The sequence below is a fragment of the Rhamphochromis sp. 'chilingali' genome (genome assembly GCF_963969265.1).
Source record: "Rhamphochromis sp. 'chilingali' genome assembly, chromosome: 18".
Taxonomy (NCBI): domain Eukaryota; kingdom Metazoa; phylum Chordata; class Actinopteri; order Cichliformes; family Cichlidae; genus Rhamphochromis; species Rhamphochromis sp. 'chilingali'.
In genome coordinates, this window is record NC_137945.1 from 10,850,089 (window position 1) to 10,871,776 (window position 21,688).

Consider the following 21,688-nt stretch of genomic DNA (forward strand, 5'->3'; position numbering starts at 1 on the left):
TGTGTCCTCTCACAACTATTGTTCTCCCTCTACACCAATGACTGCACCTCCAAGAACTCGGCTGTCAAACTCCTGAAGTTTGCAGATGACACCACAGTCATTATACAGGGTGACATGCTGCTGTATTGCAAGCTTTTTTCCATTACTGTCATGAAGTTGACAAAAATTCTGAATTAATGCGTTAACAGTGATGAGTACTGACCATCACCTGATGGAGAATAATTTATATCAAACAAGCTGTAATAAATAGAGAGAACCCAGTGACAGATGTGACAAGACAAGATAAAAGATAAAACATTTATTTAAATTCCAAAAAATAATACAACATAAATTATGTAAAGTAAGTGTGTTAACAGTAAAAGCATTTATCAAGAGTTACATGTGTAGTTGCAATGCTGTTTTTCTGTACCATATTGGGAATTTAAAACAGTGATATAAAATATCCTTTTAAAGCTTCCAGTTAGTAAAATAGATGACATTTGTTAAAAAACTGCATTAGAAAAACATAAACCCATGAACTAAAAAAAAAAAAAAAAAACACCACAGAGGACTGTACTGTAAAAAAGTTTGATTAATATATGAACTTTCCTTTATTACAATGGCCATTTTAATACGTTTTAATTGAATCTCAGTGTAAAATATAGATTGAATCCATTATTGTGTTGTGATGGCTGATTGCATTTATACAGTAATATCTCTATTTCAGTTTTTCACAGTCTGGTAGAAACTTCAGCTTCATCTGGTAGAGACTCTGGGTTCTCACTGACACTTTCGCCTTCAGCTCCTTCACTCAGTAGAGCTGCCATTGTTGCAATAGTTGCATTGGGATCCAATAGTTTCACCAAAGGCACATTCACACCCCTCCCCTGAAAGATCAAATTTTGCAAAGTCATAGCCTGCATAGAGTCAATGCCTAAGGATGAAAGTGGTAAATCATCTTTCAGCTCACTCTGCTCCATGCCAATAGTCTCACTAAGTAGAGAAACAACATAGTCCTTTGGAGAGACGGAGACAGCTTGTTTAGTTTCAGAGTAAGTCTCTCTAGATTTTTGGAAGGCTGCCTCAACTAATGCAGAAAGGCGCATAGACAAGGCGTTATTTTGGGAGAGGATATTGTATCTGATGTTTCTGAAGTGAAACCTGCAAACAGCTTGCTGGGGTCGGTTGAGCACAAGGCATTGCTCCAAGCATTGATAAATCTCAGCCACATCTAAAATCATTATTCCCTTTGCTTCCAGAAAACGCTGGAAATGTTCTTTGTTCAAGAGCAGACCAAGGTTCAGAGCTCCCCAGTTGATAGACTGTGCAGGCAAGCTGAGTTTGCGCCTGTATTGGCAGAACAGATCGAGAAATGTATTGGCTGCTGCGTAGTTTGTTTGCGATACATTTCCCAGGAAAGCGGAGATGGAGGAGTAACATACAAAGTAATCCAACGGACAGTGCTTTGTTGCATAGTGCAAATTCAGGACACCGTTTATTTTTGGCCTGAAAACCTTCTCGTACAGAGATCTGTTAAGGGTCTCAATCAGTCCATCATGCAAGACTACTGCACTGTGAAACACACCTCTGATCGGAAAACCAGGGAACTTCTTGCCAATGACATTGATGACTTTGTGCATATTCTCATAAACAGATACGTCACACTGCATGCTGGTGATGCTGTTTCCACACTGTTTCTCCACATTGTTGATTTCCTGCTGGACTTCTGGTGTGGGCTTGCTTCTGGAGAGAATGACAATGTACTCACCACCTCTTTGTGAGATGAACTTAACAGTCTCAAAGCCCAGACCAGAAAGACCACCTGCCACTACATACACAGACCTCTTTCGAAAAAGCCGTTTTTTTGTTGGAAGAAGTGGAATCTCAGACAGTGTGCTGCCAACATCATTTTCTAGAGCTACGACAGCCAATTTCTTGGAGCTGAAATATGAGTCTGGTTTTGCTGAATCAATGCTTTTTCGTTCAGATTTTGCACTCTGAAAGGTAAAGCTTTCAAGAGCCAATTTCACATTAAGGTTTAAGGACTTAAGCCAGTGATAAAGGTATGGCCTGTGTGTTCTCAGGAATCCCTTTTGGAAAATGACTGACATCTGAATTATCTGTACATGAACACCTTCCTTTGCACTTTGGAACACTTCCTCAATGACTAGATCCTGCTTCGGAGATTCACATACGATTACAACATGTTGTAACCCTAGAAAGTTGCAAATTTGAGCAGTTAGGGATTCATCAAATGGAGGCAGAATGACAACTGCACCCAACTGACTGGCACCTACAAAAGTCCCATTGCACTGCGTTTCAACATTCACATTCCAGCCTGATTTGCAAGCGCTAAGTGCCAAGACTTTCAATAGTGCAGAATCAGGCACAGAGCATATGATTGTTATATTATGCTTGGCTCCGAGCAAGGCTCGATGAAGGATTTCCCATGCTAGCACAAAGTAGGAAACACAAGGTGTTTTTCTGAGGACTGGGAACTTTTTGGTGCTGTAGCACACTTCCTGTGGTACTTTGATCTTACTTGCTGCCACCACAGGATAACAGGAAGCAACATGTTCTCCCACTTTGAATTTCCTTACATGTTTTCCAACTGCAATGACAGTACCGCTGAAGTCAAGAGCGAGCAGCTTGTGTTTCTGAGATGAGTGCTTGTTCCAATACAGTGTTTTGCCGAATTTTAGATTTGAAGAGCTGACTGGGAAATAGTCTGATGAGTGAACACATATCTTACTGGGCTGGATTTCAATGAATGTATCACTGATCGGCTCAGCCTCCTCGTCAGAGCAAATGGCACTCAGTTTCATAATTTCATGTGGATCAGCTGTCAGAAAAATACATGGTTCAGACACTGTAGATGTATAAGTGCCAATCTTATTGTCATTGATTTCTAGTGGGGTGCGCACAATGGAAGGTTTCAAGACCTGTCCATCTTTTACCACCAGTTCTGGGTGCTTGCTGCATGGGTATGACCTTAGGGCATCAGACAGAGCTGCAATGTCCTCAGGAGAGATCCTGCTCATATCAATCAGCTGAAAAGAAAGATCTGGTATCTCAGCAGCGAACGATCGTGTCATACCAACAAGAGCAAAACCTGGACTTACGTGATCTACTGTGATGTCAGATGAACGGTAGGTTATGGCTCTAATTGATTTTGGGAAGTGAATTCGCTTTAGCTCAACAACTATTTGGCGGAAAATCTCACAGCAGTCAGCTAGACTCTGCAGGATGATTTCAGCTGGCCGTGATGTGAAGTCTTCATTGCCCCACAAAAATAAGACCTCATCAAAGTTTTCTCTAATATCTCTGATTTTAAGACTTGCCAAAAGAGAAGGGAAACCATTGCCCAAGATGTCCTTTGCATATGTGATGGGAATGTAAGTAGATGCTGAGTCCAAATGTTTCTTTAGACCATCAGCAATCCCTAAAGTATCACAGAACACCAACGCCTTTGGAGGAGGAGTAGCAATGTGATCATTTGGGACAACATCGAAGGCATTGTGGTAGAAGTACTCATCTACCACATGAGAACGACTGCCTAGGTACTTGATTATGACATTTTTGACCTCAACCAACACTCTGCCTTCCTTGTCTGCAAAACACCCACAAACCCCAAAGTGATCAGTGCCCACATCAGCTGCTCTCAGATAAATAGTCATCTCATTTTGCAAAGGTTCAAAGACTGTAAGACTTCCTATTTTGGCAGGAAATCCTGGCCTGCCAGCAAAGATGTGCTCTACTGCAACTGGGAGAAGCTGCATTAGATAATCCAGCAAGACAGGATGAATGCAGTAGTCATGCAAATGAGGCTGAAGTTCTTCTAGAACTGAGACTTTTGCAAAAGCCTCTTTCAGATCATCTCCATAGTGCACATCCTTCTTATTCTGAAAGATGTCTCCATACTGAAAGCCTCCTTGAGAGAGATACCCATAAAACTCCTGAAAGCTCACTACAGATGTGCATCGTTTGTTGATGGAGCTTAGTGAAATGCGCTGCTCCTCAATCAGCCTCTCTTTCTTTGAAACCACAGTGCCTGATGCATAAACTACAGATGAGGAGAAAACGGTGAATCTGGTTTCCCTCTCTGTTTGTTCTAGTTGCACTTTCATTTCAGGTGGATTCTGTGTTAAAACAAATGGTCTGTGAAAATTGACACTGAGCTGCAGTGAACTGAGAGGTACTTTTGGTTTAGCACTGGCCATGTACGCAGCTAAACCCAGCTCAGCATAGAAAGCACCAGGGATGATGGGTACATCATTATGCTTGTGCTCTTTCAAATAGAAAGAAGAGTCAGACTTTAGATCACAAGTGAAAATGTTGCTTTCACTTCCCGTCTGACACAGCACAGGATGATTGCTTGCTGTGTTATTCTGTGCTGCCCCAATGATAACATCCTTGTCTGAGCAGTCAAATTGATATTTAGGAAAAGGCAGAGGTACTGTCTCATAGCCTTTATAGAAGGTGTTCCAATCTACTTGAACGCCGAGTTCAAACAGTTTAGAGACAACAGACATGACTGATTCTTGATCTCTTTCTGGCTGCACAGAGGCAAGGACAGCCGTGTCATTTCCCAGAGATTCCATAATGTTTCTCTGCAGTGCCCTTCTTGGACCTATCTCAACAAACACAGTGTGCTTCTTTCCTCTAGTTGCTGACTGTACTGCCTGCTCAAAAGCAACCGGCTCACGAATGTTTCTAGCCCAGTATTCACCTGTGCAGAAATCTCCCTGCTGGACTTCCTTCCCTGTCACTGTTGAGAACAACTCCGTGTCAAGATCATTTGCCTGTAAGATGCCAATTTTTTCCACAATTTCTGGTAGAATTGGGTCCATCATGTGGCTGTGATAAGCAGCAGGGACATCCAGCACACGAAGGAACAGATTCTGACTATTGGCTGAGGTGCTTAGCTCCTTATGGAAGCGCTCAATTGCGTCTGTCTCACCTGAAAGGGTGCAGGACTGTGGGCTGTTATATGCAGCAAGGCAAATTTTACCAGAGTAAGGAGGGAGCAGTGAAGATACCTCTGATACAGCCATGTTGCTGATCACTAGCATCTTTCCCCCGGTGACTTTTCTCTGGAGAGTGCTGCGGAAATATATGACTTTTACTGCATCCTCCAGAGACAAGAGACCAGAGCAGTGAGCGGCTGCCACTTCACCAACAGAGTGTCCAAGAATTGCATCAGCTTTGACTCCCCAGTGCCTGAGCAAGGTAGTAATCCCAACCTGAATAGCAAAGAGGAGGGGTTGGACAACGTCTGGGTTTCTGAAGTCGCTGCTCTCAAATTTGCTCTCAAGAGTATCCAGTATATCCAGAGGACTGAGCTTTTGGAAAAGTTCCTTAATTTCTTTGATCTTTTCTCTGAATATAGGCTCGTTTTTTAGTAGCTGCATGCACATACCATGGTAGGTGACACCATTTCCACAGAAGACAAACACTAACCTTGGATCTGAGAAGGCAACACTGATATTTTTGCCAACAGTAGCAATTAACTTCTCTTTTAGATTAACTACAGAAGACACTGTGATGGCTTTTCTGTATTTATGTTTTTGGTGGGTTCTTCTGCAAGCTGACGTGTAGAGCAAAGAATCTAGATCAAACCGGTTTTCTGCCTGTAGCTGACTGATGGTATCTTCCATTATCATGTTAAGTGATTTTGAAGAATTTGCAGATATGACAAAATACTTGACTTGCTTCTCATCATGCCTTTGCTTAGAATATGACTGGATGTGCTGTGTGACAATGGCGTGTGCATTTGTTCCCCCAAAACCAAAGTTGTTAACTCCTGCAACTCTTGCACTAGAGCATTCCCATTTTTCTAGTTCCTTAGGAATTTTAATGTTTAGTGCTGTGGCATCTACACTGGAAGCCTTATCAGTGTAGAACACCGAAGGAACAATGGTCTCATGCTTCATCATCAGGAGAACCTTAATGAGTCCAGCGACTCCAGCAGCAGATTCTGTGTGTCCAATATTGCTCTTTACAGAGCCAATCCAGAGTGTCTTTGAACCGGGAGGTCTAGATTTAGCAATGACGTTGGAAATGCTTCTTGCCTCTGTTGGGTCTCCAGCTGGGGTTCCAGTCCCATGTGCCTCTATGTACTGGACATCTGCAAGGTCAGACTCTGAATAGATTCTGCGGAGAAGCTCCTCTTGTTGTGTCATGGATGGTTTGGTGATTGGAGTAACAGAGCGGCCATCTTGGTTTACACCAGTTTTGCTGATTATACCCCAGATATAGTCATGGTCTTGAAGAGCCTGTCAAGCAACAAAAAGATCAAAATGAAACAGGAATAAAAGTGTGTATTGTTTAAGAATATCTAATACCAGAGTCAAATACAGTGGAACCCCGGCTTACGAAGACCCCATTTAACGAAAAATTCAAGTTACGAAGGCACTTAACGGTAATATTTTTGCCCGTGATACGTCAAAATGCCCGTGTAACGAAATCCGTTTGTGAAATGCGTTTCGCTGTTCCACGTGAAAGACGTATTGTTGTTGCAGTGCGCTATTTCGTGTGCTTTTCGTTTGCAATTAGCCTATCGTTCATTCATAATGGGGCCGGCATAAGGCATAAATATGAGCGATTTAAAAAAAATGTTAAAAAAATATCATTGCACAGTGTACGTACGTACATTAATTAACATAAGTGTAACTTTTAGTTTTAATGTTATGTACATGTACACGTACGTATGTATGCATATGCTTTCTTCAGCTTCCACCAAGAACTTCGTCTTCAGCCAGCATCGCCTCACTCAAAAGGCGATGGAAAAGGTGCTTCCATGGCGGACCACCAGGTGGCTCCACTCACACCCAAGTTGAAGGGAAGTGCTGGGGTGGAGATTTTGGCGCTTACTATATGTGAAGTTCTGAGAGTCAGTTAATAAAGTTGGAGTGAGACACTAAGACCTCTCCTGTCGTTATTACATACCTCCACATTGGTGAGCCCTGTAGCGAACATGCTAAGGCTTGACGACGAAGCCAGCTCCGGCCTTGAAGCATCGGCTGCCGCCGGACTTTCACCTCCGCCGATGGCTGCGTTTGCTGTGGCGCTTAAATTGCCGGATTTTTGGCTTCACGATCCTCCTTCATGGTTCGTGCACGTAGAAGCTCAGTTTGCTCTTCGTGGAGTTTCAGCCGACGATACTAAATACCACCATGTGGTGGCCTCACTTGACCCGCTGTCAACCTGCCGCGTGATGACTCTCCTCCGGGACCCCCCAGCCCAAGGCAAGTACGCCGCCCTCAAGGCGCTGCTGCTGCGGCGTTACTCCCTCTCTGATGCTGAGCGGGCCGAGAAACTCCTTTCCCTCGCGGGCCTGGGCGACGGCACCGCTCTCGAGCTCATGGAGAGCATGCTGTCCTTGCTGGGCGTGGTTGACGGAGGATTTCTCTTCACCCACCTCTTTCTCCGACAGCTGCCGGCTCCAGTGCGGGCTGGCCTTGCCAACTCCCCCCTATTGGCCACGAAGGATTACCGCTCCCTTGCGGAAGAGGCGGATCGCATCCTCCTGGGTACCAGGACTTTCGGCGTCCAGGCGATTGTTCAGGACTCACCAGCGTTTTCCCCCGCCCCCTCACCGATGCTCCAGGGGCCCTCCGACTCGTCCACGGTGGCCGGAATCGCTGCACGGCGGCACCGCGGAAAGGGGCTTTGTTTTTATCACCAGTGTTTTGGAGCGAAGGCACGCCGCTGTCTCCCGCCTTGCAGTTTCCAGACCCAGGGAAACGGGCATGTCAGCGCTCTGTAGCAGCCGCGACCGCTGGCAACAAGGAAAGGCTGCTTTTCTTAGAGGACTCACCCTCGGGGAGGCGTTTCCTGGTGGACTCCGGCTCACAGAAGAGCCTTCTTCCCCCGGCTGGCTCGGACAGGCTAGCTGAGGGCTGCGGGCCATTGCTAACAGCAGCTAATGGCTCTCCTATCAAAACCTTCGGTGAAAGGTTGGTGACTGTTTGCTTTCACGACCGCGACTTTCAGTGGAACTTTGTTGTTGCTGCTGGCTCTGTGCCTATAATAGGCGCTGATTTACTTTGTGCTCACGGACTGCTGGTTGATGTTGCTAACAGACGTTTAATTGATGCTGTGTCATTTTCCTCATTACCCTGTTTGACTCGGGGTGCTCAGCCTGTGGTGCATGCTAACTCAGTAGATTCGGGTGACGTTTTTCAGTGTTTGCTTTCTGAGTTTCCCTCACTCACTGTCCCCACTTTCTCGAGCACGGTGACGAAGCATGGGGTGGAGCATTACATACCTACAGTAGGGCCCCCGGTGTTCGCGCGTGCGCGCGCCGCCTCGACCCTGCCAAACTGGCTGTCGCTCGGGAAGAATTTGCCACCATGGAGCGTCTGGGCATCGTGCAGCGTTCGAACAGTGCCTGGGCTTCTCCGTTACACATGGTGCCTAAATCTGATGGTCGGTGGCGACCTTGTGGGGATTTCCGCCGTCTTAATAATGTCACAGAGAACGATCGTTATCCCATTCCCCACATCCAAGATTTTTCCGCCCATCTTGCGGGGACCTCGGTTTTTTCGAAGATCGATTTGGTACGGGGATATCACCAGGTTCCCCGTGCGCGCGGAGGATGTCCCCAAAACCGCCGTAATTACACCTTTCGGCCTTTTCGAATTTCTGCGCATACCGTTTGGCCTGAAAGGTGCCGCCCAAACCTTCCAGCAGTTGATGGACTTGGTCTTGCGCGGGCTGCCCTTTGTTTTTGTATATTTTGATGATATACTGGTGGCCAGCAGCTCGAAGGAGCAGCACGTTCCATCTGCGTCAGGTTTCTCAGCGTTTGGCGGAGCATGGACTGATTATTAATCCGTCTAAATGCCAGTTTGCCACACACCAAGGCGCCCCTGGAGCCGTTCTTCATACCCGGCAAATGTTTCGATCATGTGCATGTCGATCTGGTGGGTCCTCTGCCGCAGTCACAAGGTTTTACGCACCTTTTGACTGTTGTTGACCGGACCACCAGGTGGCCGGAGGCGGTCCCCCTGGCGTCCACTACCGCAGCAGTGGTGGCCAAGGCGTTTTTGTCAACCTGGGTCTCACGTTTTGGCCCACCCGCGGACATTACGTCAGACAGAGGCCCCCAGTTCATTTCCGAGCTTTGGTCGGCCATGGCTGATGGACTGGGGGCTAAAGTCCACCGCACAACCCGCAAGCTAATGGGATGTGTGAACGGTTCCACCGGTCGCTTAAGGCTGCTTTTCGCGCCTCCTTAAAGGATGGCAATTGGGTTGACCACCTCCCGTGGGTTTTGCTTGGGCTGCGGTTAAGGAGGATCTCGGCGCTTCCCCAGCTGAGCTAGTGTTTGGTCAGCCCCTCCGCGTGCCTGGAGAATTCTTGCCCGAAAATCCTCCTCCCTGCTTCGATCCATCGGTGCTATCTCTCAACCCGCTTTTGCACTCGCTTCGGGTTCCTGGTCCGGTGCACCATTGCGTGCCTGACACCTTTGTTCCAATGACTTTAGAGACTGCTAAGTTTGTTTTTGTCAGGCACGATGCCCACAGGACACCGCTGCGGCCGCTGTATGACGGCCCATTCAGGGTTATTGAACCGGGCCAGAAACATTTTGTTTTGGATTTTGGGGGTCGAAGGGAGACTGTGTGTGTTGACAGACTTAAACCTGCACATGTTCTTCTGGACAGTAATGTAGTGCCGGCCCAGGCCCCTCGCCGTGGCCGCCCTCCTTCGATGGGGTTGACAGACTCTGGTTTTCCCCCCAGGACTACCCCCGGACCACCGGCGTTTGAGCCTCCTCCTGCCTTTCCTGCTCGCCTTCACCAGCCTCGTTCACAGGATGGACCTTCCTCTGCCTGTTCTCTCCCTCCCAGGTTCAGTCGTTCGGGTCGTTTGCTTAGACCCAGGGTCCTGGACTGAATAGAGACCTAACTGTGTGTTCGGGGGGGGGGGGGGGGGGGGGGGGGGGTTATGTGTGGCGGACCACCAGGTGGCTCCACTCACACCCAAGTTGAAGGGAAATGCTGGGGTGGAGATTTTGGCGCTTACTATATGTGAAGTTCTGAGAGTCAGTTAATAAAGTTGGAGTGAGACACTGAGACCTCTCCTGTCGTTATTACATACCTCCACACTTCGACTTACGAAAAGTTTGACTTACGAAAGACCCTGTGGAACGAATTAATTTCGTAAGTTGAGGTTCCACTGTATGTGACACGACATATTTGAACTTTAGCTTATAGTTATAATTATATAAACTAGATTGCACTGATGTAAGTTTCTCAGCTGTTGAGATAAATACTGCAGAGATTTCCACTTTGTCTTAAATTAAGTGGAACTTTCTCTATTTTGCTTTTCTTTTTATTTTGTGTAAAGCTATAAAAAAGAAACCCTTCTTTTAACTGCTTCCTTTTTCACAATGGATTGACACAGTGGATGGATCCATATTTTTGATTTGGCACAGATATTTTTTCACATGCTCTTCCAAATGCAATTGCCCATGTTTGTCCTGGACATTTTAGAGAAATATTTTAACCACTGTACTATGGAGCCACTTGTACAGCTACAGAAAATACATTTGAAAATTCCCTATATATAAGCTGGTTGATTAAAACTAAACTAACCGTGCAAAAAAACTGTTTAATCAGCTGAAATTCAAATTTAACACTAAACCAAACTGTTGGAGACTATTTTTATAACGCTAAGCAAGCAGGTCAATCACGTTTGATAGAAAGTGTACAGTTGGTCACTGCAGTTATTTGCAATTGATCACTGAATATGAAAAAAAATTAAAGAGAGTCATTGGTGTGCTTTTAGCTCATCCTCCCGAAGGACCAACAGCTCTATGTGATGGCGAGGTATCCATCGCCCATCTGTCTGTTACTCCATGATTCACAAAGATTGCAACTCCAACGAGAATATTTCTCAGATTTGAGCTAAACTAGATTAACTGTAATGAATATGACAGTTTGTGTGCCTGCTGTACTTCTCAGTGGATTTAAGTCATCATTAGTTTGTGCAACAGAGCCAATCAATGGAAAGACAACTAATAAATTCCTTTCTGTACTTCATGTATTATAGTAATCTATGAATTGTGATGGATCATCAGCTGGTTGAGCTACTACATTGGCCAACGTCTGGGTTTGGCACTTTGGCAAATTGTCCATTTAATGTTTAAATTCCTTAAGTATTTGACTTTTTAAAAAATAATTAATCTGCATATGCTGACCTTTTTCAGTGGCTTTAGGAGAACTACTCCGCATCCGTCCCCTCTGCCGTATCCATCTGCTCTACTGGAAAAAGGTTTGCTGGTTCCATCAGGTGAGATCATCTTGGCTTTGCTCAGCGCAACAAACAGTCTTGGCTCAAGGATGCAGCTGACCCCTCCACAGACAGCCATTTCACAATCCCCTGATAAGATAAAACACATCATATCATCCCAACTAATTAAATGCTAACGCCACTTTCTAAACAAATACGACACTACAGAATGATTTACTACCAGTTACTCTATTGCTAATTAACCTGAAGTTATCTATGCTGGACAGACCTTGTTTTATTGATTGACAGGCAAGATGAAGAGCCACAAGGGATGAAGAACAGGCGGAGTCTAAGGACAGCGAAGGTCCGGTGAAGTTGAAGACATAGGAGACTCTGTTTGCTGCAATACTCATGGCAAGCCCTGTGCCAGTCCAGTGGTTGATCACACTTGGGTGCACATGTGCAGATCTTGTTTCATAATCTCTGTTCATTATTCCTACAGAGATACATAAAACACATGGGTCATGCACTTATCATTTTAACATTATTCATTTGAATGGATGTAAATTTTTAATGCAATTCTGGTATAAAAAGGTGTCAGTAGCTTCGTTTTGGATCAAGCACCCATTATTGTAACACAAAACACAAAAACAAAATCAAGCATTTTGTGCCTTACCAAAAAACACTCCTGTTCTGGTCCCACTGGCTTTTTCCATTGGAATTCCAGCATTTTCTAAAGCCCTGTAGACACACTGAAGGAGCTGTTTTTGCTGAGGATCCATTTGTTCCACTTCACTGTCACTGATGCCAAAAAACCTGTGGTCGAATTCATTAAACCTGAAATTATATATTATATAATAATATATTATATATATTATATATTGTACATATATTTATTAGTTTCAGATGTAGCCATTCTTGTATTTTGCTTGTTTACATTATTGTATTTTGCACAACTCTGTTGCTTGTGAAGCTCGCACACAAGAATTTCACTCACATGTGCTGTACCAATGTACCTGCACATGTGATGTGACAATAAAAGTGATTTGATTTGATTTTTGATTTGATTTGAAAATACCAAAAAAAATAAGGTCAGATTCAGGCAATGGGATGTTCTAATTACTGTTTAAATTCTTCCTTCTTAGATTATTTCTCATAAATGATAATAATGATATAGTGCTTTTCTAGACACTCAAAGCGCTTTGCAATTCCAATATTCATTCACTCTCACATTCACACACTGGTGGAGGCAAGCTACAGTTGTAGCCACAGCTGCCCTGGGGCAGATTGACAGAAGCGAGGCTGCCATATCGCGCCATTGGCCCCTCTGGCCAACACCAGTAGGCGGTAGGTGAAGTGTCTTGCCCAAGGACACAACGACCAGGACAGACAGAGCTGGGGAGCAAACCGGCAACCTTCCGTTTACAAGATGAGCTTCCCAACCCCCAGAACCACAGTCGCCCATGTGTTACATTTACAGTGTGATGCATGTACAGCTGTTTCTATTGTACAAACCTATAATCAGTTTCTATTTTTGGTTTGTCCACAATTTCAGTGCAATACTCCACCAAAAGAAAGGAAACTAAGGCAAATGAAGGGCAGATTTGCAGGTTAAAACAAAGGAGCTGAAGACAAAACACTGCAGTTTGGTAAAACACTGTGAAAGGAAAAACCTAAATCGTGGAAAAATAAAGTACATTCTCTTTCTATTCAGGAGTTTTACATATCTGGACATGACAAATATAACTTGGTCCAGGTCACAAAGATAGGTCAATACAACCTAAAGTGAATTAAAACACATGGCATATTACAGTGGTTCCCAAACTTTTATTTTTTATTTTTTTTAATTTTTAATGGGGTTTTTTTTTGCGATTTCCTCAGATATTTTTATTAAAGTTTCTGCATCCATTTTTACAAAAGACAAATTGAACAATATGCCGTTTTCTTTTTGAAGAACATAAAACAATATGAAACATACACTCCCACCTCATAATTATAGGAGTACCAGTGGGTGTACAAAAAGAAAAAAAAGAAAGGGTCCAATCTAATAATACGAGTAGCAAACCCTGGAGTACAAGATAACAGTTCCTGAGTGTACAAGAGAGATGTGGAGAGTTTCAAAGCCCACACCCCCACACAGACACAGAAAAAAACAAAACACACAAATCAAGAAAACCCCCCAAAAAAACCAAAAACAAAACACAAACATAATGAGTGGTCAGCTTAGTTGTAGAGATAAGTCAATTCTGTAAGAGAAAAGAAATATGTATAAAGTAGGTAAGTAAATGCCATCATAAGGCGCAGGCACAATAGAGTCCATATACTTAAACTTAAACATCTTACTTAAACATAAGATAAAATAAAATATAATAAAGTCTGAGCTGGCTAATTGAGAGCGTTGCGAGACCGCAAAGTCTGAACATGGTCAAAAAAGGGTTGCTAGGTCTTAAAAAATTTGGCCATAGACCCACGCAGGGTGAATTTAATCTTTTCGAGTTTGCTAAAATGCAAAGCGTCTCTGATCCAGATTTCCCAGGATGGGGGAGAAGGGGACTTCCAACATAACAATATTCTGCGTCTTGCCAATAAGGTGAGAAATGCTACCAGATCCACTTGGGGCGTCGGCAAGGCAACTGTATCAGGAAGAACCCCAAACAAAGCAGTTAAGGGCACAGGTTGGAGGGTTAGCTGGATGATCTTTGATAAAGTCAGAAAAATATTAATCCAGTATTGTTTGAGGGATGGACATGACCAAAACATATGTATTAGAGAGGCAGGTGTTTGATGACAACGGTCGCAATCAGGGCTAAGGTTGGGGTATATTTGAGCTAGTCTGGCTTTAGTCCAGTGTACACGGTGCAAAATCTTACATTGAATCAGCCCGTGTTTGGCAAAAAATGAGGAGCCATGGACCCGGTAAAGAATTTTATCCCAAGAGTCATCCTGAATCACACACCCCAAATCCTGCTCCCATGCCATTTTAATAGCCGAGGTTGAGGAGTTGCCAAAGGAACATATTCTCCCATACAAACAAGAGATCAGGCCCTGTGATGAAGGAGGAGGCGATAGAAGGTTATCAAAGTCATGATATCTAGATGGGAACTGAGAGGATTTCTCCTTAACAAAACTCCGGATTTGTAAGTAGCGAAAAAAGTGACTTTTTGGAAGGCCAAATTTCAATGAGAGCTGTTCAAAGGAGGCAAATGTATTCTGAATGTACAGATCAGAAAAAGACCTGATACCCAAGGAGGCCCACAAATAAAAAGCACCATCAACTAACGAAGGCTGAAAAGAGGGATTTTCCAAAATGGGTGACTGAAGGGAAAAAAAAGGTCAACTTAAAATAACGACGAAATTGATACCATATTTTCAAGGTAACTTTGACAATAGAGTTATTATAAGAACCTGCACTCGGAGGCTGCTTTTGGGCATAAATCAGAGCTGGTAAAGAGGATGAGGCACAAGAAGAAGTCTCCAAACTCAGCCAGGCCGGGGCATTATTCATGCCCTCCCCCTGTAGCCAGTACCTGAGAATACGAATATTACATGCCCAATAATAGAACATAAGGTTTGGTAAAGCCATCCCCCCCATCTTTTTCGGTCTTTGAAGATATGTCTTGCGTATTCTAGGGTTTTTTTTGTTCCAAATGAACCCAGACAGAATCTTGTCTAATTTAACAAAAAAGGAAATTGGGATAAATACAGGGACACACTGAAAAAGAAAAGAAAATCTGGGGAAGATATTCATTTTAATTGTATTTATGCGCCCTGCTACAGACAGATGGAGTAGAGACCATCTGTCCAAATCCTGCCTAACTTTCTCCACAAGTATGTTGAAATTAAGCTTGAAAAGAGCATGAAATTGACTTGTAATTTTAACCCCTAAATATGTGAAGTTGTCCGATACAACTCGAAAAGGCAGTGCTGTGCACTGATGTTTCTGTGCAGCAGCATTCAGGGGGAACAGTTCACTCTTAGCGAGATTCAGCTTATAGCCAGAAATAAGGCTAAACTGTTCAAGTATTGAGAGCACCAAAGGAAATGAGGATGCTGGTTCTGAGATATAAAGAAGCAAATTATCTTCGTATAAGGAGACCCTTTGTTCTATACCATTTCTAGTAACCCCGGTGATACCTGGGTTTGATCTCAGCGATATGGCCAGGGGCTCAATTGCAATTGCAAAGAGCAACGGCGACATGGGAGAGCCCTGCCTAGTCCCCCTAAACAGAGGAAAAGAGTCAGAACATGTGCCATTTGTTTTGACAGCGGCAAGCGGGGAAGTATAAAGAAGTTTCAACCAGGAGATGATTATTTTTTAAACGTTTAAACTGCAATAAATTACAGGTAGTAATAAAATACACTACTAACTCTAACGAAAACAGAGAGAAAACTCAGTTTTTGCGTTTACGTGTGGACGAGGAATACAAAGTTCGTCACGCAACGTCAAAGGTATGTTCCTTTTTTCATGTCACGCTGTGCGCCACGTTATTGTTTACATGAGATAAATTTCTACAATGGCAGATAGAGACAAAATACAGTTACTGTTAATCTTACTATCTGCAGTTTTTACATGCTTACATATACGCACACACTTACTCTCCCTCCATTTAGAAAGGCAGAGGCGTCATGGTGTAATTTGTTTTTTTCCTGTGTAATAATATTCAACATTGCTATCAATACATTTTTCAAAAAATGTCTGTGCAAAATGGGTTTAAAAACATAAATAACTGTGGGATACTGTTTGTTCGTGATTTGGACAGGGGGAACGAATTAGGGCAGGCTCAGCCTGATATTATTTGTATCCCACTGTAACTTTACTGTATAAAGAGCTAACATCTCCAAAATTTCAGGAGTAGTTAGTCATTATAAGAAGTGTTTGTGAACTAAAAATCAAGAATGTGGGATGCTGTTTTTCCATGATTTGGAGAGCCCAGCACGTGCTCCCGACGCAGGGAAAATCAATTCTGCAGGGGAGACCTACCTTGGCACTTGTGCAGGTGAAGCCAATGGGAAGATATGCTTCACCATATTTTCTAATCTTTGGCTTGGAAGGAAGTTGGTTTGGAAACATATTTGGCGATGCTTCATCTCCTGTCTTGCGTTTGTGTGGGAGCCCCGTCAAAAACCTGTCCATTATGCTAGCAGTGTCCAAGAGTTCTTTTTTTTAAATTTTTTATACCCCCCCCCCCCCCCCCCCCCCGCCCCCCCGCAATGGCTCTGCGACCCCCCCCTAGGGGGCGGGCCCCACACTTTGGGAACCTCTGGCATATTACATCATGCTTTTATTTATTTTAACAAAAACAAACAAGCAAACTAAGCCAAAATGCAGAAGCAATCTGTGAAAAAAGACTACTTCCATAGAAATTAACTGGTTGCCTAGCAGCCAAGCCCTGCATATCAAACAAACTTGATTTACTGATCCAAAAGTTTGAGCACCTCACACTTCTTGATCAGTTGTGTTTTGGCAGTTTGTTGGTGTGAAGTATTCAGGTTTGTGATTACACAATGTCAGAGAGGTAAGACAGCAATGACTCGTGAGAATTATTATAGGCAATTGGAAAACTTTCAAGACAGTTTTTCATTGTCCCAGGAGTGGAAGACCCAGCAAATTTATGACTTGTTTGAAATGATTTACCAGCCTCTTCTCTCAAAAAAGAACATTTCAGCACTGCTTAAGTTTGCAAAGTTGCATCTGGAGAAACCACAGGACTCGTTTGGACAGATGAGACCAAAGTGGAGATGTTTGGCCATAACACACAGTAAACACATATCAGGATGGTGGTTTGGATTTGTTTTGTAGTCACAGGATCTGAGAACCTTGTAGTCATTAAGTCAACCACATACTCTTCTGTTTACCGAAGTATTCTAGAGTCAAATGTGCAGCAATCTGTCTAACAGCTAAAGCTTGGCCCAATTTGAGTCATGCAAAAGGAAAATGATCCTACAACAGAATGGCTAAAATGAAAATAATCAAGGTTTTGGAATGCCTCAAAGTCCAGACCTCAAACAGACTGAAATGATGTGTTGAGACCTGCAAACCTCAATAAACTGAAACAACATTGCAAAGATGAGTTGGACAAAATTCCTCCACAGTGAAGTGCCTGCCTGATAAAGTCATGCAGAAAACCTTAAGTTATTGCTGCTAAAGTTAATTCTATAAGCTACTGAATCATGGGGTGTCCTCAGGTTTTCACACACTGCTTCTGCATTTTGGCTCAATTTGAATTAAACCCATAATGACACAGCGTAATATGTCACGTTTTGTAGTTCATCTGAGGTTGTACTTGCCCAAATTTAAGACCTGATAGAACTGGATGATTTTTATTACATCCTGATATGTAAAACCTCAAAACTTTTTTCTTAACACAACTGCATCCATCAGCGCTGTGACATATTTTACTGCCTTAATGATCATCTGCTACATTTATGACCGAAGGTGACTGAGCACTAAATTGCTTATATTTTATGATTAACATATGAGACAGTTGTTCTTTGTCAGCGTTCAACAAGCAGTTCAGTGAGTTCACTGTAAGTGGGTTATCTTGTTATTTGTATTTCACAGTTATATACAGCCAATAGGTGATGTTCAGTCTGTGACATCACCAGCAATGTATATACAACACACTAAATCCATTAGGTCATCTTCCATCCAGGTGGATTACAGCACAACTGATATTTTATTATCATTCCCCGAAAGTCCTATTATGAGCACTTATGCTTCATGAATTGGTCTCCCAGGTTGAAAACGTTTTTGTGGAGTTACACTCTAAGATCCCAAAGAATCTGACTGAGAACATTCAGCAGGAAAGGCCAAAACCAAGTGAATTCTGCAGTTTTCCAGCAGGAACAACACCACCTGAATCAACTGGCAGATTTGCCTCCCTGCACAGAGGTAGGTTAAAGTAATCTAAAGTTAAAGCCTAAAGTTAAGAAATGAACTGCTTTTCATAATTTTTGTAGTCACTCTGAAATGGCCCTATGTTTGAAGATAAAGCAGGGTTGTTGTTATCTAATATAACATGGACTTGATAAGAAAAACCTTCAGTGACAGTTAATGGATTAAATTGAACCATGCATCATAAATTATTTCACGAGTATTAATAGGACATCTAGACATATGTAAAGAGACTCATTTCCATGGAACATTGTGCTAACTGATGGAGGTTTATCATGTTAAGAGGCCATATTTGAGTAGTCCAGTGTTTGGAACACTTGTTTTATTTTCAAAAGGGGAAAAAACGAAACCGTCTTTGGAAAAGCGTCAAAATAGTACGTCTCTGTTTTAATACAAATCAGGAGCAGCAGTGTGATTTCATTAATCAACACTTCATTGTGTGAAATTGCCAAACAAAAGTTTATATGACTGTATTGATAGGCGCACATTTGTGAAACAGATAAGCAGATCTAAACGAGATAAGGGGCCATACCCGTCAATGAGAGCAGCCTTGGCTGTGCGGGATTTACCCGGCTTGTTGTCATCAGGATCATACCAGCTGCTTAAGTCAAATCTCTCTTTGGGAATTGGCACAGAGCAGTTTCTCCCGTTCACCAGAACCTTCCAGAAATTGTCAAGCCCCTCTCCTGTTTTCGGGAGAAGATACATATAAAACACTTTTTAAATTTTATGTAACTATAGTGAAAGATTTTTCACTGTTCTTAATGTACTGTTTGGGGAATGGTACAGTTTTTGCCTCTGTATACCACCATTTGTGTCTTTTTAAGAATCTACTAGATTAAGCCTAGCAATGCCTCCTTCACCTCAGGAACAAATCTTTTGGGTGTTCCAGTGGACAGCTATCAAGTTTTTTGTAACAACCTGTTAAATTACTTTTGAGCCTCTGAAAATGACTGCAGTTCCTAAACAATTCATCTAATACTTTTGTCAAACCCCTTTAATCAAAGCTGAAAGTCTGCACTTTCATAATCTTGACTGATTTCAAATCCACCATGGTGGTGCACAGATGCAAAAACACAAAAATGTCCATGTCTAAATACTTCTGGATCTGACTATACACCATGTGACGCACAACAATCAAATTAGGTAGTAAAATAATAACAGACAGACAAAAACTTCCTAAAGTGTCCTCACCGCCTGGAAAATTGCATCCAATTCCCACCACTGCAATGCTGTCTTCAGTTTCTTCCATTGTGACAGAAAATCACTGAAAAATAAAAAAATATAAAAAACAGAAATCTTTAGTCTGTCAGCATGCAGTCGCCATGGCAGCAGATCAGAAAAAAGTGGAGCGAGTTATTTAGTGAAACAGTGTAGTTAGTCCAGTTTAGTCATGCAACACTGTATCCTTACATCCATCCCGTTGGCAGTTTCCCTCACTGATGGTATCACTGCTGGACTTGCCGTTCTTATAGGCAGCTTCTTTTCTTTATCAAACATTAATGATTCATGCTATACGTGGCCATGGAGATGAAGGACTTCAGTGCACACATTTATGGTGCCTCGCAAATGATTAGACCACGTTTAATGGGCAAGTCAATATGTTCTATAATAGCATGGCCCTATCACAGTTTCAGTTTAACTAATTATCATGTTTAAAATCCTGGAAACATCTGGAAATGGTTAAAAAAAGACATTTTACACTAACTCATATTGTTAATTAATAAGACAAGTAAGTAATAAGTAAGCCATAAGTGTTATTACATATACAATATTACAATGTGCATACCACAGTGATTGTACATAACTTTGTTGATTACTTGATTAGATAAGTTAAGGTCATAGTAGATATTCAAAGCCAAGAATGTCCAGGAGTAACAATATCTCTAAGGTAACTTTTGAACTGAAATAGTTTCTAATAATACCACAGAACAAATAGCTTACTTATTAGGATGATGTTTATTAAATGCTGTATGTTAAAGTTCCTCTAATTTCTCAAAATGATCACAGTTGACCTAATTATAAATTAATACAAATACAAATTTATGGAAATTTAAAATATGAAGTTAAATGTTGAGCAGCATAAGATTCTTTAAAACAATGAATAATTATTTATTTTTCCCCCCAAGGCCTTGGTCTATGAATTGAATTTTTAAACAACATAAGGAACAATAGACTGGTTTTCCTGGTTAGTGTTATGATCTTATTACCATTATCAAGAAACCACAGCCCCACAAAATTACAAGGTAGAATTGCAGCCAACAAGCATTGTCTTTATTACCCTCCCTTTCTGTTTAATGATTAAATGAATGAAATCCATGATTTTATTAACTTGATCAAAATATTTCAGGGTCTTAACACAGCAGAATATTTAATGTTTTGGTACAAGGAAACGCAGACGTTCATAAGTTATTATTAGATGATAAATAATGTGTCTGTCTCAGTAATAAATAATAATAATGAGCTGAAGTAATGAAGGATAAAGTAATGTACCCAGTGTGTGAGTTCAGGCTTCAGGCTGGTTTAACCTTTAGCAGGTCCAGTGTTGAATTTGACAGCAAATTAGGATTTAGTTTTAGTCATAATTAAGGCATTAAATTATTTTTTGTTTCAGTCGACTAGGCATCACAAGATGATAGCAGAATAAATCTAAAGTTGACTCATTTGATTTGAAAAATAAAAAGTGTAAAAGTTTGTCTGTTTTTACCAGCAGGAGTTGCTCCATTTTATTTTCCTTGACATCAAATACGAAATGCTTTGGTAGGTGCGCTCTTCTCCTTACAAATGCTGAAATTGTATTGGATTTCCGTGAGAAGAGCATGAGAATAAATGAGCCCCTCCACCCACACCCCCGTTTCCCGGGAACATATCAAACGTGCCGATCTAATCTTTCTGCACAAGGAAATAAATTCTGATTGGATCGCTTCCAAACTCGCCCCGCCTTTCTACACAACTTAAATTACTTCTGATGCGACCTCATTTTTATTCGTAGACAAAACCGTCAATACATGTCATCATAAAGTTGTCATCTTGTTTTCGTCAGAAAAAAAATGAAGACAATTATTGGTGAATGAAATAAACACTCGTTTTTGGAGAAAAACATTTATTGTCACACAAAATGAGACATGAAAGCATAACAGCCACAATGATTTAAATATAGTTTACTGAAAGCAAAAATGAAAAAACAAACTTTTTGTTTAGTTTATAGCCACGTATAACCATTAAACTTTAAGCGTTATCATGAAGGCCTCAGACACTGTAAACAGGTTGCTGTAAATTTTACAGCAACTTACTGGCAGATGGATGCAAGCAATAAGCTGTAAAAGGATTTGCAGGAACTGTGTTTGTAAGCACTTACATCCTGCTTCCTGCACTTACAAACTGTCATGGTCCTGGGTCTTATGACCCAGTGTTTTGAATTTCAGTTCTTTTGATGCTGTTAGTGTATGTTCTAGCTTATTATGTTTCCTATGTGCATCTGTTTATCAATTCCCCCTTGTATTGTCATACCCTGTGAAGTCTCCCTTGCCCTTCGCTTCGTGTGTTTCTTATCTATGTGTCTTATGTTGTCAGGTC

General features: G+C 42.1%; 1 protein-coding gene across 1 annotated transcript in view; it reads right to left on the bottom strand.

Annotated features, from left to right (window-relative positions):
- Positions 1–356: 356 nt before the first annotated feature.
- The window catches only part of LOC308386436 (phenolphthiocerol/phthiocerol polyketide synthase subunit C-like), a 32,806-nt gene continuing 11,474 nt past the window's right edge, over positions 357–21,688 (bottom strand). The window contains exons 4-9 of the mRNA XM_080865962.1: positions 19,307–19,379; positions 18,645–18,798; positions 11,894–12,054; positions 11,507–11,713; positions 11,186–11,367; positions 357–6,254 (exon numbers count right to left, since the gene is read on the bottom strand). Of these exons, the coding sequence (XP_080722088.1) occupies positions 711–6,254; positions 11,186–11,367; positions 11,507–11,713; positions 11,894–12,054; positions 18,645–18,798; positions 19,307–19,364 (6,306 nt within the window). The 5' untranslated portion in view covers positions 19,365–19,379 and the 3' untranslated portion in view covers positions 357–710. The remainder of the gene's footprint in view (positions 6,255–11,185; positions 11,368–11,506; positions 11,714–11,893; positions 12,055–18,644; positions 18,799–19,306; positions 19,380–21,688) is intronic.